The sequence below is a fragment of the Myotis yumanensis genome, unplaced genomic scaffold (genome assembly GCF_028538775.1).
Source record: "Myotis yumanensis isolate MYYU_CA2020_CCGP unplaced genomic scaffold, mMyoYum1.0.hap1 SCAF_1, whole genome shotgun sequence".
Lineage (NCBI taxonomy): Eukaryota > Metazoa > Chordata > Mammalia > Chiroptera > Vespertilionidae > Myotis > Myotis yumanensis.
Window position 1 is genome coordinate 197,005,818 of NW_027223752.1, and position 26,556 is coordinate 197,032,373.

General features: G+C 44.8%; 1 protein-coding gene across 2 annotated transcripts; it reads left to right on the forward strand.

Moving 5' to 3' along the window:
* Nucleotides 1–25,377, forward strand: LOC138995135 (UDP-glucuronosyltransferase 2B31-like). 2 transcript variants are annotated; one of them, XM_070395549.1, is made up of 6 exons: nt 31–986; nt 6,305–6,453; nt 17,183–17,314; nt 21,582–21,669; nt 22,525–22,744; nt 24,148–25,377. In XM_070395549.1, the coding sequence occupies exons 1-6, from the start codon at nt 269–271 to the stop codon at nt 24,425–24,427; spliced, it is 1,587 nt and encodes a 528-aa protein (XP_070251650.1). In that variant the 5' UTR covers nt 31–268; the 3' UTR covers nt 24,428–25,377. The 2 variants fall into 2 exon arrangements, with proteins under 2 accessions (XP_070251660.1, XP_070251650.1); XM_070395559.1 differs by lacking the exons at nt 21,582–21,669; nt 24,148–25,377 and having other exon boundaries at nt 1–986; nt 22,525–22,640.
* Nucleotides 25,378–26,556: the final 1,179 nt, after the last annotated feature.

Below are 26,556 nucleotides of genomic sequence, written 5' to 3' on the forward strand. Positions count from 1 at the left end.
GGATGGGGGAGGAGTGGCAAGCCCCAGGACCGCTGGCGCCGGCGCCCTCAGCGCCCACTCAGGCCGCCCCGCGGCAGGGAAACGCGGGCGGGAGGGGCTGGTGGCGAGCAGCAACCTGCAGAAGGAGGCTGCCGCGGTCCGCGCGCTCAGCGCTGGGGCCACGCCCAGAAGTTATATTTTAACTTCCTGGTTGATTTCCCTTCGCACATAAGCATGAGCCACGATAAAAGGGATCGGCCATTTGAAAAGAAGCCTGTGTGCCACCAGGATGCCTATGAAGTGGATTTCAGTTCTGCTGCTGCTACAGCTGAGTGGTCACTTCAGCCCTGGGAGTTGTGGAAAGGTGCTGGTGTGGCCCACAGAATACAGCCACTGGATCAACATGAAGACCATCCTGGATGCACTTGTCCAGAGAGGTCATGAAGTGACCGTTCTGACATCTTCAGCTTCAATTCTTGTTGATCCCAATAAACCATCTGCTATTCAATTTGAGATTTTTCCTACATCTTTGACAAAAGATGATTTTGAGGATATTCTCATGCGGCTGACCTCTAAGTGGACCTATACGCCAAAATATACATTTTGGACTTATTTTTCACTAATTCAAGATGACATTTTGGAATATTTTGATTGTATTCAAAAGCTCTGTAAAGATGCTGTTTTGAACCAGAACCTTATGAGAAAACTACAGGAATCAAGGTTTGATGTCGTTCTTGCAGATCCCTCTGGACCCTGTGGTGAGCTGCTGGCTGAGCTACTTAAAATACCTTTTGCGTACAGTCTCCGCTTCTCTTTTGGCTATACAATTGAAAAGTACAGTGGAGGACTTCCATTCCCTCCATCCTATGTACCTGTTGTCTTATCAGAATTAAGTGATCAAATGACATTCATGGAGCGAGTAAAAAATATGATGTATGTGCTTTATTTTGATTTCTGGTTCCAAGCATTTAGTGAGAAGTGGGATCAGCTTTACAGCGAAGCACTAGGTAAGTCATGTCCTTACTTGGTAGCATGAAATCCTAACTTTGTTAGTGCTCTAAAAGGTGAATTTTTACAAATATTAATTGAGACAAATTTGTCTTTTATAGGTAAAATGATAAAATAACATTATAAAGTGATGTTTCATTCTCACAAATATTATGGAAATGCTTAACTTATAAGGTCCTTCAGGAACTGCTTCCTCTTGTGTAGTTTAGTTTGATTTAAAAACTGAACTACTTTGCCATATTACCTGAAGGATTCTTTCATACTGGAGTGCTCTGTCCCAGACTCAGGAACCTATAATTTGAGGTTTCTAATGACTTCACATTCCTTCATTAAGCACTTACAACTTATCTGCTTAAACACTAAACTTTTGTTGATGGGCGGACATGGAAGTTAGTAAACTATATTTTGTGAAAACTCTTTCTTCATTAAAGACAAATGAGTTAAAATGAAGAGTGAGCATATCTATTACCCAATGTTATGACAATATTCCAGCTGTTATTTGTAAATGTTTTTTATTGATGCACAAGTATTATTAGGCTCCTAAATTGAACCACATGTAATTATAGTACCAGGAAATGAGCCATACTCTCAAAACCTCCATTTTGGGGAAATCTAGGATAAAGTGAATAGCTTCCTAAATTGCAGAAACTAGACTAATAATCTAGGGAAAAGTGTTTCCATGGATATGGTATATTTAATTGATTGAGGAATTGAAATCATTGTTTACATTTGCATCTATTACATCTGCAGCTTTACAGAGCAGCAAATGCATGTTTAATTCTGTAGTGGCTTAGGTTTAACCATTTTCTATGATTGTGAATGTCCTGATGTGATGTTAGAGAAGAAAAACTGTTAAATTTTATATGTATTGTTAATATATATAAACATCATAATATAAAAAATGTATATTATATAAATCCTAGAGGCCTGGTGCACAAATTCGTGCATGGGTGGGGTCCCTCAGTCTGGCCAGAGATTGGACCTGATCTGGGCTAGCTGGCGGGGGGAGGGACCATGGGAGGTTGCTGTGGAAGCGGACTGACAACCCGGCCAGCTGAGGGGATGGACCATAGTAGGTTGGCCGATAATGGGAGGTTGACTGTGGGAGTGCACTGATCATTAGGCAGCAGCTCCTTTGGTGAGTGTCTGCCCCCTGGTGGTCAGTGTGCATCATAGCGACCGATCAACCATTTTTTCGGTCTACCAATAGGTCCTAATGGTCACTTACACTTTTATATATATACTAGTAGCCCAGTGCATGAAATTCGTGCACTGGGGTAGCGGGGGAAGAGGCCCCTCAGTCTGGCCTTCACCCTCTCCAATCTGAGACCCCTCAGGGAATGTCCAACTACCTGTTTGTGCCCACACTTTTAACAGATAACAGCTCCATTGTTGTTTCTTTCTTATGCTTAAAACCATTGGATTTAGTAGGTATTCAAAGTGTGTATACATTTTGGGGGGACACCCTGTATATCTCTAGTCAGTGATGAAAGAAACCCAACAGCAGATTTGGAACCCCCAGAGAGGGAACCTCGCTCACTCCCCACATGTCTCCCCACTTCACTTTCCACCTTCGTGGGCAGCAGAAGAATCAATGTTTTCTCTCATTAATTCGGAAAAGCACGTCCTGTCACCCGCTGCCCGGCAGGAGTGCACTAGGCCCCAAGCAAGCAAGGCTCAGTCAGGGCAGCCTTCACTCATGGGTGCTGGCACCCAAAGTGCACATTCCTCCTCTATAGTCGCCCCGACTATCCCACTGTTTCACTGAGAGGACGGAATTCCTCTCCGCCTCTGGGTTCTTGATCTTGAACGCTGACCGGAGGCACCTCAGCGAGGGCTGCCCGTGCCCACCAGGTGTGTCTATCTGCACCTGCTCCTGCCTCAGCACCTGCATTAACCCCCCAGAGGTGATCTCATAGCTGCACTGGCCTCCGTGGGAACAGGGCATCACCACTCCGCCCTCTCACTGTCATCTCACAGGCGCCCACCCTCAGCACCCAGAACACCCAGACACTCTCCAAAAGACGTGAGCGCATCAGAGGGGATGTGTGCACATCCTGTGGGGGTGTTAGGCATGCCGGGTTGATGGAAGTGCAGTGGAGAGGCAGGGGGAACTTGTGCATGCCTTTGTTTGCAACTGTTGCAGGCATGGGAGGGTGACAGTGTGCTGGGGGATGTTCACACATCGGGGGGATGTGCACACCAGAGGCCTCTGGCTTTGCAGATCCGCAAACCCCCGTGGTGCGGCCAGGAGGACGGCAGTCTGGCTCGCCATGGTGGCTGTCCCTGCGATTCTGCACCTTCTGGGCCAGGAGGCGGATCTTGCGCAGTCACTCCTGGGCACTGATGGCCTGCAGGCGCTACTTCAGCTCAGCCTGCAGGCTCCACTTGGCGCGCTCACAGCTGTCACCACCGCCATGTGGGGAGTACAGGCCGCCCTCCGCTGGCCTGCCTCCCCTGTCCAGAGGTTCTCTGCGCTGCTCACCTGCCCAGAGTGACTGGGGCTGGGCGGAAGCCAGGCATCCTGCTCTGCCCAACCCTGGCCGATCCACCCCTGTGCAAGCTGCCGCCCCACCGGGAAGGGTCACGGATCCAGGTCCTGGGACCACGGACAGCCTCAAGCACTGCCCCCCGCCCAGCAGGGTCACAGATCTGGGTCCCCGGACCGTGGACAGCCTCAAGCACTGCCCCCCCGCCCGGCAGGGTCACAAATCCGGGTCCCCGGACCTCGGACAGCCTCAAGCACTGCCCCCCGCCTGGCAGGGTCACAAAAATCCGGGTCCCGGGACCACGGAAAGTGTCAGGCGCTGCCCCCCACCTGCCAGATCACGGATCCGGGTCCCAGACCGCCGACAGCCTCAAGCACTGCCCCCTGCCTGGCAGAGTCACAGATCTGGTCCCAGACCACAGACAGCTTCAAGCACTGCCCCCCGCCTGGCAGGGTCACAGATCCTGGTCCCGGGACTGTGGACAGCCTTGCCCACTGCCGCCCGACTTCAGTATGCAAATTAGCCGCCATCTTGTTGCTTCAGGGTGAGTGTCCCCACTGGGGTGCTTGGCCAGTCTGGATGAGGGGATGATGGCTGTTTGCAGCTGGTCACACCCCCTTCACGGAGGGGGTCCCCACTGGGGGTGCCTGGCCAGTCTGGGTGAGGGGCTGAGGGCCGTTTTCAGGCTGGCGGGCGACTGAAGCTCCCAACCTCTCCTTTTTTTCTTTTTTCTTTTATTCTGGGATTTATTTACCTTCTATGGCTGTCACTGGAGCTGAGAGCTGGCTTTAGCTCTGAGGCTCGGCTCCAGCTCTGAGACCTCGGCTACAGCTCTGAGACCACGGCTGTATTAACAGGGCATCACCACGCCCTCTCACTGTCATCTCACAGGTGCCCACCCTCAGCACCCAGAACACCCAGAACACCAAGACGTGAGTGCATCAGAGGGGATGTGTGCACATCCTGTGGGGATGTTAGGCATGCCGGGTTGATGGAAGTGCAGTGGAGAGGCGGGGGGAACTTGTGCACGCCTTGGTTTGCAACTGTGGCCATGAGGGTGTGGCCATCCTGGATGAGGGGCTGATTGCTGTTGGCAGGCTGGCCCCGGCCCCCAGCCACCCAAGCTCCCAGTGGAGGCTGGCTGGAAGCAGGTATCTGGGATTTATTTGTCTTCTAAACACTGTTGCGGTACTGCTGGCTGAAGCCCTGCTGGCTGAAAGCAGGTTTCTGGAGTTTGTTTAGCTTCTATACTTGCAACATTATTTCTTAGAGTGCAAGCTCAGAGGCCGGCAGCGGCAGGCGGGGAACCTTAGCTTCCTCCATCACTGGAGCAAGCAAGCCTCCTGTTTGCTTCAGTGCCTGGCTGCCGGCTGCCATCTTGGTTGGCACTTAATTTGCATAAGGATATGCTGATTAGCCAATGGGAAGGTTGTCGGGGTTATGGTCAATTTGCATGTTTCTCGTTTATTAGATAGGACTAGAGGCCCAGTGCACAAAAATTTCTGCACTGGGAGGGGTCCCTCAGCCCGGCCTGTGCCCTCTCGCAGTCTGGGACCCCTCGAGGGATGACCACCTGCTGTATTAAGCCCACTCCCCCGGGGGAGCAGGCTTAAGCTGGCAGTCAGACATCACTCTGGCAGCCTGGGAGCCGTTGGGGGATGCCCACTTGCCAGCAGGGAGCAGGCCTAAACTACAATCGGACATCCTTAGCGCTGCTGAGAAGGCGCGAAAGGCTCCCACCACCACAACTGTACAGGCAGCTGTAGCCTGGCTTGTGGCTGAGCAGAGCTCCCCGTGTGGGAGTGCACTGACCACCAGGGTTAGCTCCTGCATTGAGCGTCTGCCCCTAGTGGTCAGTGTGTGTCATAGTGACCAGTCGTTCCCAGTGGTTCTGCTGTTAAGGTCAATTTGCATATAACCCTTTTATTATATAGGATAGAGACCTGGTGCATGGGTGGGAGCCGGCTGGTTTGCCTTGAAGGGTGTCCCAGATCAGGGTGGGGGTCCCACTGGGGTGCCTGGCCAACCTAGGTGAGAGGCTGAGGGCCAATTTCAGGATAGCCACACCTCCTTCAGGGAGGGGGGTCCTGCTGTGGTGCCTGGCCAGCCTGGGTGAGTATTTGATGGTTGTTTGCAGGCTGGCCACAACCCCTTCAGGGTGGGGGACCCCACTGGGGTGACTGGCCAGCCTGGGTGAGGGGCATAGGGCCGTTTTCAGGCTGGCCACACCTGCTTCAGGGTGGGGGGTCCTGCTGGGATGCCAGGCCAATCTGGGTGAGGGGCTGATGGCTGTCTGCAGGCTGGCAAAGCCCCCCAGCGGAAACCCTCACCCCATGAGGGTGTGGCCATCCTGGATGAGGGGCTGATTGCTGTTGGCAGGCTGGCCACGGCCCCCAGCCACCCAAGCTCCCAGTGGAGGCTGGCTGGAAGCAGGTATCTGGGATTTATTTCTCTTCTAAAATTGAAACTTTGTTGCCTTGAACCAAGGCCACAGCCAACCAGGGAAGGTGGGGAGCTTGACTTCCTCCATCGCCGGGGCAACCAAGCCTCCTGCTTGCTCCAGCTCTGAGGCTGTCGGCTGCCATCTTGGTTGGGTTAATTTGCATATAGTCGCTCTGATTGGCTGGGGGCGTAGCGGAGGTGCGGTCAATTTGCATGTTTCGCTTTATTAGATTAGATCGATGTTTGCACTATCAAATCACAGACACTTTAAATATCTTTGGCTACATTATTCCAAGCTTTTCTTTTTTTTTCTTTAAGAAAACAAAAATGGTATATTCACATTACAATACTCTTATTTTCTCTACTTTTTTTTTTTTCCCTTTCAGGAAGACCCACTACATTATTCGAGTTAATGAGAAAAGCAGATATATGGTTTATTCGAACCTATTGGGATTTTGAGTTTCCTCGCCCACTCTTGCCACATTTTCAATTTGTTGGAGGCCTCCACTGCAAACCTGCTAAGCCTCTGCCTAAGGTAAAACTATTCCTGTTTGTTCTACTTTGCATTTTCAATAGGAATCATTATGTATTCTTCATTCAGAAGGTCTGATCACACTGAGAGAGATATGGGAATCTGGGTAATGTGACCTGCCAATTAGAAACTCATACTATTTCAAGAATTTGAATGTCACTATCATTACAAAATAAAGAAGTATACTTCAGAGACTTTGGAAATAGGGTCAGTTAAATTAAGGCCTTCATTATTCAACACATAAAAAAAGTATCAGCCATTAATTCAAAAACTAATTTTAAAGTGACTAGTATGGTACAAGGGGGGATATACAGAGCAGCAATGTAGACACAGTTTTTACTCCCCCACGCCAGATATTTTACTTGGAAAGAGATCATATAAGCAAGTAATAAAAATGGTGTGAAAAGTATTATAATAAAGAAAAAGCATAATGCTACAATAATGCTAGAGAACATCCCAGGGGAGTGGATCAGAATACCTCAGGAGTGACAATAGCCATCTGGTGTAAGTGAGCATGAGATATCCCTTGTTATTTTCCTCCTTCAACAACAAAATTCATTATCTATCCACGAACAAAAGTGCCAATGCAAACGGACCTGGAAAGAGTCTTTCCCACCTACGCATCAGGCAATAGGCAGAGAGACTCCAGTACTGGCTGTGACACCTACAGGATATTGTGAATTGTTCCAGCCCCTCTTACCTGCAGTCCAGGAGCACCTACAGCCCTGACTTGGGCAGTCACCTATGGAGTAGAGAACGTTTGTGGAAGTCCAGATTTCCAAAGGAGAAGTTCCAGCACTCTGTAGGAGCACAAAATAGATGAATTTGAATGCATTGGTGTGGGCGAGAGGAAAGTTTGATTTCGCCAGCATCATTCCTCTTCCAAGGGAGCTCAGTGTGAGGCTGAAAGAAGGCCCGCCTGTGCTTGTGTTTTCTCTCACAGGGATAGAGAGCCGGTGAGTGGATGCCGAGCTTCCCCTGGTTTGCAGGGTGCTTCCAAAGAGCTCATTTCTCTCTCACAGCATCCAGAATGTTGAATTAGGAGCTCAGTGACTGGTGAGAGGGAGCAGATCTGACAAAGAAGATTAGTAGAGAGCATGTTAAAGAGACAGGGTTCCTCCTCACTGCATTTTGTACTCCATCAGGAAGCCTGACCACAAACCATGAAGAAAACCTTTCTTACAGATCCCCCATACTGGCATGTGGGCAACAACAGTGACCCGCTTTCCAACCCATATCTCCTCCCCTCTGTGGCCAGCTCCATGTAGAAGCTGCCAAGGGCAGCAGCAAGAGCAAAATTTGATGAAAGGCTAGGAAGCAAGAGCAGAATACAGTCAAGGGTTTGCAGACAAGAGAGAACCAGAAACTTGAGCTGTAGCACCACCTTCAGGAAAAGAAAAAGGAGGCGATCAGCATCTGGCCTGGTGCTTTATATGGAGGGAGGACAAACAGGACAAACAGAATCCTCCCACAAGACGGAGCATGAAGCACAAAGCAGGCATATTCATACAAGAACTGAAAAAGCCTTATCTATAGAAGACTGACGAAAGGTATTTCTACCCTGAGAGTAGTAAACATAAGTGGGTGACTGCTAATTCAAATGCAAAAACAGCAATGCAAAATTCCAAAGAACATGAAAAATCAAGGAAACATTAGGTCACCAAATTCTACAACAATCCTCCAGCAAACAAATACAGACATGGAGATATATGATCCACCCAATCGAAAGTCAAAATAGCTATGCTAAGGAAACTTGGTGATCTACAAGATAACACTGAATCTTGTACACTGTTGGTGGGAATGTAAAACCGGTGCAACCACTATGAAAAACAGTATGGAGGTTTTCTAAGAAGTTAAACAGAGCTGCCATTTGATCGACAAATCCACTTCTGGGTATACTTCTAAAAGTAAGAAAAATAGGATATCAAAAATATATCCATAATCCCACATTTATTGCACCATTATAAACAAGAGCCAATAAATGGAAACAACTTAAGAGATGTGAAATACACACACACACACACACACACACACACACTACAATATCATTCAGCCATAAGAAAGGAGGAAATACTACCATTTGGGACAACATAGATGGACCACAAAGGTATTATGTTAAGTGACATAAGGTACACTGAAAAAGATAAATAATAGAGGATATCACTTATATGTGGAATCTAAAATTGGCAAACCCATTAGAAACAGAAGTATAATGTTGATTACCATGGACTGGTGAAAGAAAGATTAGTGGGTAAGAAGAAGTTGGTCAAGGGTACAGACTTACAACTCGACGATGATTAAGTTTGGGATCTGTAGTGATTATAGCCAACAATACTCTTTATATACTTGAAAGTTTCTAGAGACTAGATCTTAAATGTTCTCACCACACACATAAAAAGATAATTATGTGACCTAATAGAGGTGTTCACTAATGTTAGGTAGTAATCTATATGTATAAAATCCTAATGTGCAAATAGACCTAGTGGTGGAACAACCGAACAACCAAATAACCAGTCGCTATGACGTGCACTGATCACCAGGGGGCTAGCGTGGAACATGGTGGGCATTGGCTGCAGGCAGCAGAGTGCAGAACATTGCAGGCATTGGCAGTGGCGGGGTGATGGATCCAGTGAGCGGGGGCGCCAGACCAAGGAGGGGTGCTGGTCGCTGTCATCAGGGCGAGACTCTGGTGGTTACCGAAAATTCTGTACTCCCGCACACCACAGTACCACTGGGTGCTCACACCTGCTGCCGGCATAGGCCCTGCTCTCACCCACTGCCAGCTCCAGGGCTGCTGCTTGCACCCACTGCCAGCACCCAGTGCCGGTCCGATTGCTCAGCGCCATTAGTGGTTGCGAGAGGCGGCTGCCAGCCCAACCACCCCTCAGGGCTTCTCCACCTCCCCCTGCTCTTGAGGAGCGATCCAGTCCAGCAGCCACCTCTTGCACCTGCTGCCAACAATGGCCCTGCTCATACCCACGGCCAGCACTGGAGCTGCTGCTCACACACTTCCAGAGCCAGCCCCGCTCACACCCACAGCCAGAGCCAGAGCCACCAGTCACATGCGCTGCTGGCGTCCGACACAAGTTCCAATCGTCCCTGAGGGCTTCTCCCCCTCCTCCTGCTTCTGAGGGGCAATTGGGCCAGCAGCCGCCACTCACACCCCCGATGATGCCAGCCCCATTCACTAAAGCTGCTGGCACCATAAGCACGTGGGAGCGGTGGTGGTGGAAGCCGGGCTGCCAGCAGACAGGGGACCGGGGCCGTGGTGGGAGGGGGCCAAGTGTGGATGCGGAGGATGGGCCGAGACCCACCCCTGTGCCCACAGCAGCCTCACAGCCCACATTTCCTTTCAAGGTGCATGAATTCATGCACTGGGCCCATAGTTATATCTATAGTAATAATAGAGGAATATACAAATTGTCTGGGATGCCATCACAGTAGAAGTAACGACCAAACAGCACACTGTAGGGGGCGACCAGGCTGGCAGGGGGGTTAGTGAGAGATGACTAAACTACTAAACTACTAAACGGCAGGCTGCGTGGGGCTACCAGGCTGGCAGGGGGAGCAGTTAGGGGAAATCAGGCCATCAGGTGGAGGCAGTTAGGGGTGAACAGGCTGGCGGGGGGGTCAGTTAGGGGTGATCAGGCAGGCAGGCAGGTGAGCAGATAGGAACCAGCAGTCCCGGATTGTGAGAGGGATGTCCGACTACCGGTTTAGGCCAATCTCAGGGATCGGGCCTAAACTGGCAGTCGGACATCCCCCGAGGGGTCCTGGGTTGGAGAGGGTGCAGGTTGGGCTGAGGGGCCCCCCCCCCCCCCACACCGCACGAATTTCATTCACCGGGCCTCTAGTTATAATATAATATATAAATGAATCAATTTAACACAGTATAAACTTACAGAATGTTATATTTCAATTATATGTTAATTGTTTTAAACAAAAGCTTGTAGCAATTATTAGAATGAGAAAGTAAACTTTTTTATGTTGGAAGGGTTAGGTATTTATTTTTCAGAGAAAAAACACAAGTAAACAATTTAAAACAGAAAAATCAGCAGAGTGGGGAGCGGGGCAGAGGGGATAGATGAATATGAAGTTTGGACCAGATATCCATAAAATGTTGTCTCCTTACACATTTGGGGGTAGGGAGCTAGAAAGTGCATTGAGCAATAAGGAATTTTTCTAACACTGAAAGTAATAAAATTTGAAAACTGATAAAAAATCAGGGACCGCAATCAGAATAATTCTGAAACAATTCCAGGTGAACATGACTTCACCAGCAACTTTAAATACATCAAACTGAGCTACTCAAGAGGGTGACCAGATCTTTGCTGCAGAGAGCCCAGTTGTACTTCTCCCACTGTAGGGCAGGTGCTCCCTGGGAGAGTCAGCGAGGTGATGATGAGGGCCCCTCACAGCCGGTTACACATAGCATATTCTACAAGAAAGTACAATATGATTTCAGAGCAAAAGGTGTCATACACATACATGTCATAAACATGGACACTCAGATAAATAATTATAAAAGGACTAGAGGCCCGGTGCACAAAAATTTGTGCACTTGGGGGGGAGGGGGGTCCCCCAGCCCGGCCTGTGCCCTCTAACAGTCTGGGACCCCTCAGGAGATAACGACCTGCTGGCTTAGGCCTGCTCTCGGGTGGCAGAGGGCACGCCCAATCCCTGGGTGCAGCCCCTGGTAAGGCTCAGAGCAGGGCCAATTGGGGAGTTGGGGCACTGCCCCCTGTCATGCACAGAGCAGGGTGGATCGGGAGGTTGCGATGCCACCCTCAGTCAAGCTCAGAGTAGGGTTGATTGAGGGGTTGGGGCACCGCCCCCTGTCACATTCAAGGCAGGGTCGATGGGGAGGTTGCGGCGCCACCCCCTGTCACGCACAGAGCAGGGCCGATCAGGGGGGTTGGGGCGCTGCCCCCTGTCACTCACAGAGCAGGGCCAATCGGGGTTGGGGCGCCGCCACTGTCACGCTCAGCGCAGGGCATATGGAGAGGTTATGGCTCTACCCTGTCACACACAGAGCAGGACCCGTGGGGTGGGGGGGGGGGGGGGGTTGGGGTGCCGCACCCTGTCACACACAGAGCAGGGCCGATCAGGGGGTTGGTGCGCCGCACCCTGTCAAACAAAGAGCCGCAGGGCGATCAGGGGATTGGGGAGCTCCCCCCCTATCAGGCACAGAGCAGGGCTGATCAGGGGGTTGGTGAGCTCCCCCCTGTCACACACAGAGCCACAGGGATGATCAGGGGGTTGGTGAGCTCCCCCCTGTCACACACAGAGCCGCAGGGCAATCAGGGGGTTGGGGAGCTCCCCCCTATCAGGCACAGAGCAGGGCTGATCAGGGGGTTGGGGTGGCTTCCCCTGTCACAAACAGAGCAGGGTGGATAGGGAGGTTGTGGCCTCACCCCCTGTCACACACAGAGCCGCAGGGCGATCAGGGGTTTGGGCGCTGCCCCCTGTCACGCTGATCCCGGTGCTGGGAGGCATATTACCCTTTTACTATATAGAATAGAGGCCTGGTGCACGGGTTGGGAGCCGGCTGGTTTGCCCTGAAGGGTGTCCTGGATCAGGGTGGGGGTCCCCACTGGGGTGCCTGGCCAGCCTGGCTGAGGGGCTGAAGGCCGTTTTCAGGTTGGCGGGTGACTAAAGCTCCCAACCGTTCCTTTTTTTCTTTTTTTTTTCTATTCTGGGCCAGCTTTAGCTCTGAGGCCTCGCTGCTGAAAGCAGGTTTCTGGCCTTTACCTTCTATATTTGATACAATGTTGCCGTCCGGCTGGCTGAAGCCCAGCTTTTGACTGAAAGCCGGTTTCTGGGGTTTTCTTTAGCTTCTATATTTGTTACATAGTTGCTTAGAGTAGCAGCTGAGAGGCCGGCAGGTCAGGCAGGGAACGTTGGAGTTCGCCTTCACTGGAGCAAGCAAGCTTCCCTGTTCACTTCAGTGCATGGCTGTCGGCCGCCATCTTGGCTGATAGTTAATTTGCATAAGGATATGCTGATTAGCCAATGGGAAGGGTAGCGGTCGTACGCTAATTACCATGTTTCTCTTTTATTAGTGTAGATAATTCTGGATTATAAATAGGAATTGTAAGGCTATTTCATAGATATTCTGGACAATAAAACCAGACTCAGGAATTCTATCAATCCTCCAGCCTGAAAGACGTGATTTAGGGAGAGAGGTCCAAGATTTCAGCATAGGAAGACCCTGAACTGACACCTTCCCATGAACACTCAGAATATACACCTACATGAAGAGCATTTCCTCCTAAAAAACATCTGAGCGTTGACTGAACAGCTTCTGCACAATAAATGAGAGAGAGACTGTGACAGAGACTGCATAGAGAAGGTTGAGAAACTGTGAGAACTCTTCAGGCTCTGTGGAAACTCTTTGTGATTGGAGGTGCCTGTGAGTGCCAATGTTTACATTCTCTTCCACTGAAAGCATGGGCAAGAATTCAATTCAAGTGCTGTAGCTCACCTGCAAGGCCACCATAGCGTGCCCTAGGCCACTCACCCCACACCCACCCCAGGCTCAGACAGACAAACTGCCAGGGCAATGCTGCAGCCATATGCCACTGGCTGCTCCAAACCCAGCCATCCAGCCTACCAGGGTGCCCACGGAGCTGGGCACACTGGGAAAATTGGTCGTGTTTGCCTCAACTGTGGCTAGCCTGCATGTCAGGGAACCCCTGGTACCTCATACAACCACTTCAATTCCAGCCAGGCTGCTGAAGCCACACAGCACACACAGACTACACAGAAATCATTCCTACACATAGCCACTCCATTAAGTTCAGGAGAGGTGACCATTTCATCTAATTCTTAGAAATAAACACAGAAAGTAAAATAAATGAGGGAATACAGAAGACTCGGAGTAAAAGCAAATTGATCTAATACAGAGAAACATACACGAAGAGACAGAAAATATAGGCAGACAAAGGAACAGGTCCTAAATGAAAGAATAGAAGAAATCTCCAGAAAAAGAGCTATATAAGAAACATACAACCTTCAATGAATGAACCAGGAAGAAGCATAAAAACTGAACATATCCGTTACAAGCAAAAAAATTGAAATAGTAATTAAAAAAAAAAAAACTCCCAACAAACAAAAGTTCAAGACGAGATAATTTCACAAGTAAATTCTACTGAACATTTAATTCTGCTGAACAATTAATAGCTATCCTTCTGAAAATATTCCAGAGATATTGAAAAGGAAATAACACTCACAAACTCATTCTATGAAAGCTGTCAGCAGTACCCTGATAGCAAAACCAGACAAAAACAATACAAAAAAAAAATTTATATCTCTGATAAAAATAGATGTGAATATTTTCAACAAAATATTATCAAACTGAATTCAACAATATGGTAAAGGATTATACATCATGCTCAAGTGCAATGTTTTCTAGCAATGGAAGGTTGGTTCTATATCCCCACACCAAAAAAAATCAATGTGATAGACAACATCAACAAAACCAAAGATAAAAATCATATGATCATCTTAATAGATACAGACAAAAGTAATTGACAAGTCCAACATCCATTCATGATAAAAACTCTCAAAAAAGTGGGTACAGAGAGAATATACATCAACATGATAAAGACCATATATGACCAATAAAACCCACAGCTAATATCGTATTTATGGTGAAAATGTAAAAGCTTTTCTTCTACGATAAAAAAAACAACCACACACACAGTGATGCCCACTATTGCCACCTTTATTCAATATAGTATTTGAAGTCCTAGCTACAGCAATCACAAAAGAAATAGAAATAAAGGGCATTTATATTGGATATGAAGAAGAAAAACTGTCACCATTTGCAGATGACATGATACTGTATCTAGAGGATCCTAAAGTTTCCACACAGAAACTACTAGAACTGATAAATGAATTAAGTAAAGTAGCAGGATACAAAATAAATATCCATAAATCAGTCAACAAGTAAAAAGTGTTTTCAAGAAGGTAGAGAAAAGGGAACTCCTGTACATGGAGTAAGTTTGTAAATTGGTGGAAAACAGTATGGAGGTTCCTCAAAAAATTAAAAATAGCATACAATCCAGCAATTCCACTTCTGGGTATTTATCAGAGGTAAACAAAAACACTAATTTGAAAAGATATATACACCCCCATGTTCATTACTGCATTTACTATAATAACCAAGATATGGAAGCAACCTTGGTGTCCATCAATAGATAAATGGGTAAAATCCATGAGGTCTATGCATACCATGGAAAATTACTCACCAATATCAAAGGATTACCTCTTGCTAAATGCAACAACATGGAAGGACCTAGAGGGTATCATGTTAAGTTAAATAATTCAGGCAGAAAAAGACAAATATTATATGATTTTACCTATATGTATAATCTAAAAAACAAACAAACAACAAAAAAACAGAAATAGACGTATAGATACAAATTATATTCTAACTAGTGGCCCACTGCACAAATTCATGCACATTGAATGGAAATCAATTAGAAGAAATATTTTAATATTGCTATTCGCCCTTTCTCTATATTAGAAGTGTCAACCAAATTCACAATCGACAATGACATCTAGAAACACATGCATGTGATTGGCACTAGCATATACTGCACATGCATTAGTCAACTTAGCCTTTTATGTATATAGAATAAACTTGCTTAATTAGACCTGCTTTCTGATGTAGCTAAACTTCTTCCAGCCCAGTGAAGCACCTCAACTTCTCTTTCAGGTAATTGTCAGCAACACAGCAGTAAATATCAACATGAAGCAGATTATTATTGTAGATCACACAGGGAGAAGAAAGGGTAAAATATTTAACTGCAGCAATGTTTGACTATATTCAGTGCAGTGAGAAAACCTGAAGTCATTTCCAAGTTTCACCATTTCTTACTTCTTTTCAGTCGGGTTAACTTTCTAAACTTTCTAAATCTATGTTTTTCGGCTAATGAAAAGGAAATAGGATGTTACCAAGTCTCCTATCTACCTACTCCAGGACTTCTGTGAAGGTCAAATGAGATTAGACAAGGGTGAAATATTTGCACCTGGCTATGAAGCAAGTCGTGATCCCAGGCAGAAGAAACTTCAAGGTGGCTAGTCGCTAGGGAGAGGAAGCCAGGCATTGCTACATGACCTCATTACCCATACAGTTGGACACTTAGCATATAGACTTTTGTCTATATAGATGATTGCCAGAAGGGGAGGGGTTGGTAAAGGAGGAAAAGAAGAAGAGGAATAAGAGGTACAAACTTCTAGTTATAAAATAAATGAATAACAGGAGTTCCATGTACAGCATAAGGAATATTGTCAATAACACTTAACATAACTTTGTGCAGTGAGATGTTTACTAGACCTACCACATAGTAAAGTATATAAATGTCAAATTACTACATTGCACACCTGATACAAATATAATATAGTATGCCAAATATACTTCAATAAATTATATTAATGATTTAAGGGGAAAGTTTGGGAGAATCTGACAAAAGTTAAGATGAGATATAAATTATTATAGAGATGATAAAAAAGATATAGAGTCATTCTAATCATAATGAACTTTTTCTTAGTATTCATAGTCAAAGAAATAAAATACTAATGAATATACTACAATAATTCTCCAGAAAACCTGACAAGCTTAAATGCAAGTAATTTAGTAGAACTACAATCTATATATATAAAAGTCTAATATGCAAAGTGTCCCCTTGGAAGTTTGACCTGGAGTTCGATTGCTCACTATGACCACCAGCGGATGGCGCAGAATGAAGGCAGGCCCTGGCTGCTAGCCAGAAGGAATGCCTCAACCAGCAGCTGAAAGACTGATCAGCCCTGATCACTGGCCAGGTCTAGGGACCCTACCCATGCATGACTTTCAAGCACCAGGCCTCTAGTTGATAGATAAATCAATAAACAATCAATACACACAATGGTATAATATGTGTTATGTGCTGTGTGTCAGCTCTGACTCCTGAGGACCTTATGAATGAGTGATGTCCACAAAATCCTAGTTTTAACAGCCCTCTCAACTCTTTTAGACTCATGCTTATGGCTTCTTTTATGGTGTGAATCCATCTCATATTTGATCATCCTCTCTCCTCCTACCTTCTATTTTTCCCAGCATTATCTTTTTCAATGAATCCTGCCTTCTCATGATGTCCCTGAAAAATGAAAGTATCAGTTTAGTGATTTTTACCTCCTGCAATATTTCAGGATTAATTTGCTCTAGGACCTACTTGTCTTTCTGGTGGCTCAGGATATCTGTAGATGAACATTACCAAGCCTTAAAATTGAAGGAAATTCTAACACCTGCTATAACATAGATGAATCTTAAGGACATTTTGCTAAGTGAAATAGGCCACAGACAAAAACACAAATACTGCATGATTCCACTTATGTAAGGGATTTAGACTAGTCAAATTCATAGAAACAGAAAGAATGATAGTTGTCAGGGACTGTTAAAATGGGAAGTGGAGAATTATAGTTTAAGAAAAATACAGTAAAAATTTACAAGATGAAAAAGTTCTGGAGATGAATTATACAATAATAAGAATATATACACCACTGCACTGTACACTTAGAAATGGATAAGATGGTAAGTATATTATTTAACACAATTTAAAATAACAAGAACTATACTAATAATTCCTATGATACTTAATTTTCTCTTTGGCTGTTTGTAGCAATCCCTTTAATAGTGTTCACTATGCTATTGTCTTTTGTAATGGAAAAAATTCTTCCTTCACAGGAAATGGAAGAGTTTGTCCAGAGCTCTGGAGAAAATGGTATCGTGGTGTTTTCCCTGGGGTCGATGGTCACTAACATGACAGAAGAAAGAGCCAATGTGATTGCATCAGCCCTTGCCCAGGTTCCTCAAAAGGTTAGATAAACTACCTTAGAGCAGAAAACTAATGAGTGTGTTAAACTCTGTAAAATGTCTGGTTAAGAAATTTCTACATGAAAGGTAAACTATTAGGGTAGCTCCAATTAACTCAGATAACAATTTGAAAAACAAAATACACATGGCAGGTGCTAAAGTAGTACAGAGGGTGTTTTTGATGGACAGTAACTTTGGCATTAACATTCTGGTCACAAAGAAGTATATTCAAAAATACAGTGTGAATTTTTGTTTGATAATAGTATTATAGGGCAGGAACAGATAGCATCAAATCCTATCCTGTCATTTGCTTCATTTCCTTGCAGGATTCCTAGAGTACTGAACACACTACCAGTGTTCTCAGAATAGAGTTAAATTTTAACATTAACCAGGGAATAACAATCTGAAAGGCATCATACAGTTTAGACTTGCCAGGTAATCCAGTAGGACATTTTGCTAAGTGAAATAGGCCACAGACTAAAACACAAATACTGCATGATTCCACTTACGTAAGGGATTTAGACTAGTCAAATTCATAGAAACAGAAAGAAGAATGATAGTTGTCAGGGACTGTTAAAATGGCAAGTGGAGAATTATACTCCTACTTTCCCTGGATTTTGGATTAGGCCTATTCAGTTGCAAGGTGATATTCAGAGTAAGGATGTCTAGGGCTCACCAAGCTGCATCCAGGTACCTAATACAGAAATAATGATTTAGAGAAAGAGAAAAAATGGCCTGTAAAAAGAAAAGAGAACCTCCCTGGTGGACTGGGTCCTGCTAAATTCTGAAGCAGGAAGACATAAAAGAAAGGGTGTAGGTGGGTCCAGCCCTCAAGGTGACCCAGTGTTTTATAAAATATGGCCCCAAAACAACCCATCAGAATAATAATTTTGATAGAGGAGGAGGAGGAGGAATATGAGGAGATAAAAAAGAGTCAACCAGAAGCAAGCCTAGCTTACAGTTTCAGCTGCTCCTCCCTCTCCATGAATTATGGTAGTGTATTATTCTAATACATAAAATACACTTGAAGTCTCTGGATAATTGTGAACTACTTTTAGTTTCCTAACTAATGTAGCTTCCTCCTTATCACCTATGCAAAGTTGCTGAGAACTTAAAGTAACTTTAACACTCACATAGCAAAAAGATGTTAACCACTTATAAACTAGAATCCAGCTTACTGGTGGACTTATAAATTGCTTGGCTATTTATAACTAACTAGTGGCTCTGTGCACGAAATTCATGCACTGGTGGTGTCCTTCAGCTGACCTGCACCATCTCAATCTGGGACCCCTCGGGGGATGTCCGACTGCTGGTTTAGGCCTGATCCTACCTAAACCAGCAGTCGGACATCACTCTTGCAATCCGGGACTGCTGGCTCCTAACCACTCACCTGCCTCCTGCCTGATCTCCCCTAACCACTCTGCCTGCCAGCCTGATCACCCCAAACTGTGCCCCACTGCCGGCCTGATCGCCCCCAACTGCCCCCCGCCCCCCACCGGCTGGCTTGCCCCAACTGCCCTCCCCTCCTGGCCTGATTGCCCCGCCACCATGGCTTTGTCCAGAAGGTCTCCCAGAAGGTCTCCCAGTCTATTTAGCATATTACCCTTTTATCAGTACATATATATATATATATATATATTTTTTTTTTTTTTTTTCAGAGGGGAGGGAGAGGGGGAGAGAGAAACATCAATGATAGAGAATCATGGATCGGCTGCTTCTTGCACACCCCCTACTGGGGATAGAGCCTGTAACCCAACATGTGCACTTGACCAGAATTGAACTCGGGACCCTGCAGTCTGCAGGCTGATGCTCTATCCACTGAGCCAAACCAGCCAGGGCACCACCAGTCACTTTTAGAACGTTGTATTGCTTCTAGAAGAAACCCCGTGCCACCTTCCCCATCTAGCTGCCTGCCTTAGCCAGCCATCGGCACACTGCTGTTTCAGACATTTCATGGGAATGGGACCATACACAATGGGAGTTTTGTGACCGGCTGCCTCCCTCGGGTGTATACCTCGGAGTGGCGGGTTACAGGGTCCTATGTGACTGATATTGATCATTTGAGGAGCGGCTGCACCATTTCCATTCCGACAGCAGGGTGTGAGGACCTGGATTTGTCCACATCCTCGCCAACACTTGCTATCATGTAACTTTTGGTTCTAGCCTCCAAGGTAACCTCAGGTCCCACCGAAGCATTGCTCTCTAGAGCAACAATCTATGCTTTTCAATTCAGTTTTAAAAGTGGAAGTTGTTTGAAATGTCTGCACAAACATCCCTATTGGTAAGTTCTCGCTGCTCAGGAGCCGCTGTGACACAGCTTGCAGGGGCTAAGTCTGTCCCAGGCCAACCTCACCCCCCTGCTGCCTGGTCCTGTCTGGTACTGGGGAGGGCCCTGGGGAGGGCGCTGAGGGCACCAGCCAACCCTCTTTGGGGCCGGCACAGGCTGTGTTGGGCTTTGGAGCCGAAGGAGGAAAAGCGAGGTTCAGGAGCAGCTTTGGGGCCATGCCTGTAGCGGTGACTGTGCTGCTCCCTGCAGGTCGAAGTGTGCGGTGCACTGGGGGGCGGGGAGGGGGGAGGGGGTGCCTTCTCTGAAGGAAGCCGTGGGAGCCCAGGAGCTCCCGAGTGCCTGTCTGCAGGCTCCACTGCGCCCAGCGTCCTGGCTTCTACACCTCAGAAGGCAAAGGTCCGATCAGCAAAAATGAAAACTTTAGAGAGGTGACATGGGCTCCACCTCAGAGGGGCTCAGACATGGTTCACGGTCCCACATGGGACTGCAGACACCAGTGGGTGTGGGCAGCGGCCATGTGGCCCTGGCATGGCCCTCTGGCAGGGCCTGAGTGCAGGGAGGAGCTGGAGCTTCTTTGGAAGAGAAAGTACACGGGGCTGAAGGCTCCCTCTTCAAACACTGATCTCTGGTCACGGTCTGGACCACAACTCCCATCCACCGGGCCCTCCTCACGGAGTAAAGGGCGCCAGGCGAGGCCTCTTCCTGGCCGTCCCCATGGACCCGTTGGCTCTCCTGAGTCTGTGGGGACACATTGTGGGGCTCCCCACTGGGCAGTGCAGTCACAGCTGCAGCCCTGAGGCCAGGCTCTGAGCTCGGAGCTGGGGTCCCCAGTGCCGCAGCCCCCTGATCTGTAGCCTCCCCATCCACACCCCCCCAACCACAGCCCCCCGATCTGCAGCCCCCTGATATGTAACTCCCTCCAATCTGCAGTCCCCCGATCCACAGCCCTCCTGATCTGCACCCCCCTGTGCAGTAACTCTGGGCTCATTGTGAATGCGTCCTTATTCCAGGCCCAAGGGTGTGCTGGTGCTCCGGGGCTGGCGAGGCTGGGAGCCTGTGGCTGCTCTGGTCCCTGCTGTTTGGTCTTCCCCTTACAGCATCCAGGCTAATTTGCATATTTCTCTATTATATATATATAGATTAATCATATTAATCAATGCTGTCAGTGAACTGTATAATGTTTTGAAATATTAACAGTCAGATGAATTAAATTTACCATCATCATCATATTTGATCTTTTCAACAGGCAAACTATTATTTATAAAGTGTCAATGGCTTTTCTTTTCTATATTTTAAGAAAATTTTCAATCCTAGCTAGAGTAATAACACAGGATTTGGGTAAAACTTACCACTTGGAAGTGGTGATTAATAAGTAGAAAACTAAAAGAAGCTAAACATACTCATTAAGCACACATTATTTATTATTATTAATAAACTTATATATCAGAATGATTTAATTCTCATAAATAGCTGATTACATTGATTTTTTAAAGCAAATGATGTAAAACTCTAAGATACTTTATGTAATTAGTGAATATAAGTAAACCACTTCCCCATCATTCAAAAAGAAATAAACAGGTTAACATTAAATCTAGATGGTGAGAGCTAGAATAATAAATAATTAAAATAAATGTCTAAACCATTAATTTACTGTGTTTTGCACTACAATTATATGACTACCTAAAAATTTTTATATGCTTGAATTGGTCATTGATAATCCCATTTGTCTAAACCCAAAGTGTGAAACATCATGATTGCACTCATACCTGACTGAATATAAAAATAAGTAACCCACAATACGAGTACCTATGCCCCTTACAGCAGTGTTTTATTGGTTCTCATTATCAACATGTCTTGTCCTCATTCCCTTACCTGTAATATGTCAGGGGTTTAACTGGATGTCTCCTAACCTATTTACAATTCTAACATGATATAACTCTGCAGTTTGACTCACGTAATACATTACCTTCTTTACCCTAACAGGTTATATGGAGATATGATGGCAAAAAACCAGATACCTTAGGGCCAAATACCCAGCTCTATAAATGGATCCCCCAGAATGACCTTCTTGGTAAGATTCTGGAAAACCCTGAAATCAGAATCAAGTCAACCAGAATGATAAGCAGTTCACTAGGATAAAAGTGCATTGAACATTTGTTACTGAAAACCTCAAAAATAAAAATGAACTTCCCAATATTTATTTCCTAGTCCTAGGGGGAAAGGATAAGCTGTAACAGTTGACATCTTATGTTACATAGTCACGTTCCTTATGGCCACAGACAAAAGATCTTTAGTTCATGTGTAATTCCTCTCAGAGAGAATAGCTCAATTGTCACTCTGCCTCCTAATTCTCTCCTTACACCAGCAGTTTAATCCACGGTAAGGGTGTACAGGTGCCCCTGAAATATATCAGCTCCTCTTTTATTACTAGTAACTCTCCATTATCCATTGGGGAAAAAATTAATATCTCTTTCTGAAGTAAGAACATATTTCATTATAATGTGTAGATTTTCCTTCCTCTGATTCTGGTGCCAACACCATCCCATTTTCTGTTGCCTTGACATCTACATATCACACTCTGACTTCTCTATTTTATTAAGAGAATATATTTCAACATGCACCACCACTTTTTTTTTTAGCATACACTTTTTAAAATCCAGAATATTCTCTTTCCATTTGTCCACTGTCAACTTGTATTCATTTCAAGTCAAAAGAAACACACTAATCTTCTATGTAAGCCTTCACTGTCCCTCCAGCAGACTTATGTTTCTCTTCCTATGAGTTCTGAAAAATATTTCAATACAGTCTGAAGTGTAGACCAATCTGTTACTAAATATATTGTCTTTGTCAGTGCCTTTATTGCCCAACTCAAATTTTATTTCCAAGACTTATAATTCATAATTTGCTGAAATTCACCCAATCCTAGGTCATCCAAAAACCAAAGCCTTTATAACTCATGGTGGAACCAATGGCATCTATGAGGCGATCTACCATGGGATCCCTATGGTGGGCCTTCCTTTGTTTGCGGATCAACCTCATAACATTGTTCACATGAAGACCAAGGGAGCAGCTATCAGTTTGGACTTCAACACTATTTCAAGTACAGATTTGCTCAATGCATTGAAGACTGTCATTAATGACCCTTCGTAAGTATCACATATTTTTTATAGATAGTATTTATACATAGATTATTTTGTCAATAGTGCATCTTAATTTCATCCCAATTTTAACAAGCTAATTTTGACATTATTAACATGAGTTAACCCATCCTAATCTACTTTTATTTTCCACCACACATTTACTTCAAAGTTGTGTTTTAATCTCATGTATTTAATGGGGAGCCATCTAGTGCAACAATTTTCTCCTCCAATAATATAAAGTTATGTAGGTAATTATAAGGACACATTTTTTAAAAAATATGATAAAATACATATTAGGGAGAGTAATAACTAGAAGAAAAAATCATAAATTCTTTACCTAAATAAATTCAATACCTAAAATTTCTGAAGCTATAAATATCTTTACACTCAAAAACTTATTTTACTGTAATCACTTAAACAGATTTTATGAAATATTATTTACATACCATAAAATTCTCATGTTAAAATTATATAATTCAAATATACATAGTATGCTTACAAAGCTATGAAACTATCACCATAATATAAACTTAGGGCATTTTTGTCATCCCAAAAAGACATATCATATGTCTTAGAAGTCACTTCCCATCTCCCTCACCCAAACAACCATTGATCAACTTTCTGTCTCTACAGATTAGTCCTTCTGGACATTTCATAATAACAGAATCATATAATATATGATTTTTTGGAACTGGCTTCTTTCACATGGCATAATGTTTTTTTGTGTATATTGTTTAAATATATTTTTATTGATTTCAGAAAGGAAGGGAGAGGGAGATAGAGATAGAAACATCCTATATAATAAGAGGCTAATATGCAAATCAACCAAACGGCAGAACAACCAGTCGCTATGATGTGCACTAACCACCAGGGACAGACACTCAACGCAGGAACTGCCCTCTGGTGGTCAGTGTGCTCCCCCTGTGGGCCAACCTTACGGTTGGTGAGCGCAGCGGCAGTGGTGAGAGCTTCTCCCACTTCTGCAGCAGCACTATGGATGTCTGACTGCTAGCTTAGGCCCGCTCCACGTGGGGAGTGGGTCTAAGCCAGCAGTCGGACATCCCCCAAGGGCTCCCAGACTGAGAGAGGGTGCAGGCCGGGGTGAGGGACCCTGCCCAACTGCACAAATTTTGTGCACTGGGCCTCTAGTCAATAATGAGAGAGAATCATTGATCAGCTGCCTCTTGCACCCCCCACACTGGGGATCGAGCCAGCAACCTGGGCATGTGCCCTGACTCAGAATCAAATGGTGACCTCTTTGTTCATGGGTCAAGGCTCAACCAGTTAGCTATGCTGACCAGTCAATAAAAATATTTTTTTAATTAAAAAAATACTACTTTGAATGGGAATGATTGGCTTAAGGAAATTAACTTTCTTTCAATGTTGATATCTTTGTGTTTCTCCTTTAGATATAAGGAGAACACTATGAAGTTATCAAGAATTCATCATGACCAGCCTATGAAACCTCTAGATCGAACAGTCTTCTGGATAGAGTTTGTCATGCGCCACAAAGGAGCCAAACATCTTCGGCCAGCCGCCCTTGACCTCACCTGGGTCCAGTACCACTCTTTGGATGTGATTGGGTTCCTGCTGGCCTGTGTGGCAACTGCTACATTTGTCATCACAAAATGTGTTCTGTTTTGTTGCCGGAAGTTTTTTAAAACAGGAAAGAAGAAAAAAAGAGAGTAGTTGTTATGGAGGCCTAAAGCTGATATGCCTTGTAGATAGGACTCCTTCACTTTATTCCACCAAGAAGTTGTGACGTAAGGGTCACTATCTCCTGTGACAACCTTACTTTTCACAATTTAGCTTCTCAGATCCAAATTTGTTTTCAAGTGACTACCTGGTTAAGAGTTATAAATATGTCATGCCAAACATAAAGACTTATAAAAAGTAAACCAAAAATAAAGCCATATGAATATATTTTTAAATTTGTTATTCTAATTGCAAAGTTATACCAAAACATTAGCTTAACTGTCTTTCAAACATTACACATGAACACAAGAACATTAAGTAGTCTATTCCAATATTAATATTATTTTGCAAATATTCAGAATATTTTAAAATTATTTTGGTGCAAAATTCTGTAGTTTTATCTTTTGCTAAAGAAACTATTCAAAAGTTAGAATTGTGCAAAATAATTCATCCTTCTATTTCATTTTGGGAGACCACCAATGCTCCTTTGTTTTATGGTACATCCAGCCTCAGCATCACTTCTTACCTACAGACATGGAAGTCATTTGCTTTCATCCAGTTTAAGTTAATTTATCATCAAAACTTAAATGGATTGAGAAATATAACAATAACTAATTGCTTCCTATTGTACACTGAGCTATTTATGAAAGACTTTGGTTTCAGTAGCTAATTTTGTTTGCCTCACAGCCCCCTAAAAAGATTCACTGGGTTTTTTCACTTTCCTTTTAGTCTTTGATAATGGGTATATGGTTCCAATTATAAGTTTGATAATGTAGAATCCATACTCTAAAGCATTGATTCTCAAAGTGGGCTCTACCGCCCCCTGGTCGGCGCTGCAGCGATCCAGGGGGGTGGTGATGGCCACAGGTGCATTTGTTTTAATTTTTTTTGTATTACCTTTCTATTCTGAGTTCAATAAATAGTTTCATAATTTCAAACTTCAATGTGTCTAATTTACACCTTTCTTTCCTATATTTTATGAAAAAGGTAGAAACATTAATACATATATCTTTCTGTTTAATTGCTATTAAAATTTTTAAAAAAATTAATTTCCAGGGGGCTCTGAGTAATATTTTTTCTGGAAAGGGGGCGGTAGGCCAAATAAGTTTGAGGAACCACTGCTCTAAAGGGACTTATTGAATTTTCATTCTCTCCAAATATACGTGTACATATATATGCCCACTTCTTGTAAAACAAGGCACAGAATCACTTAGCTACTTACAGACATAGGAACAATTCAATGTGTTTGTTGAAGGCAGTTGAAATAGTGATTATTTCATACTAGGGACCTAGTGCACAAATTCCTGCACCTTGAAAGGAGCTGTGGGCTCTAAGGCTGCAGTGGGCACAGAGGCGAGTCTTGGCCCATCCTCCATGCCCCAGCCTGGTCCCTCCAGCCACAGCCCCCAGTCTGCTCTCTGCCAGTATCCCCGCTCTCACCACCCCGCTTCCAAGTGCAGACAGCGTGGAGTGATCGGGGCCAGCGCCAGGTGCCACCAGCAGGTGTAAGTACCAGACAGGACCAGCACATGGGAGCAAAGAATTTTCAGTAACCACCAGAGGCTCACTCCAATGACAGCAACCAGTGCCCCGCCTTAGTCTTGTGCCCCCACTAAGCTGCTACACCATCCCGCAGTGGCCAACGCCCTTTTGATCTATTTGGATATTAGCCTTTTATTATATAGGATAACTCATACTATATCAGTGTGTCATTACTTCTTTCTTTCCTCACAAGTCTGTTGTTCCATCCCTCCCATTAACCTTATATAAAAGCATTACAACCTTCAGCATGACAAAATAAATATACAATCATCTCTTTCTTTTAAATCTAAGCACACTATGACTGACCATTATAAATAGCAATGCAAAGAATACAAAAATCATGAAAATTTTATGGAAATAGGAAAATCAAGTCACAAGAATTCTCAAGGCTGTCCTAAAACATACACACCAGGATTGCAGGGGTCCAGATAAGAAAATCATTCCTGACTTTGTTGGTCAAGAAGACAATCGTCAGAGTCTCATAGTAAATATTGTCCAGCCTAAGGCATGAATTCATTTTACAAACAAATGAAAACTTTATTGCTGGGGGAATTACAGAGCACATTTCTTACTGAATTTCC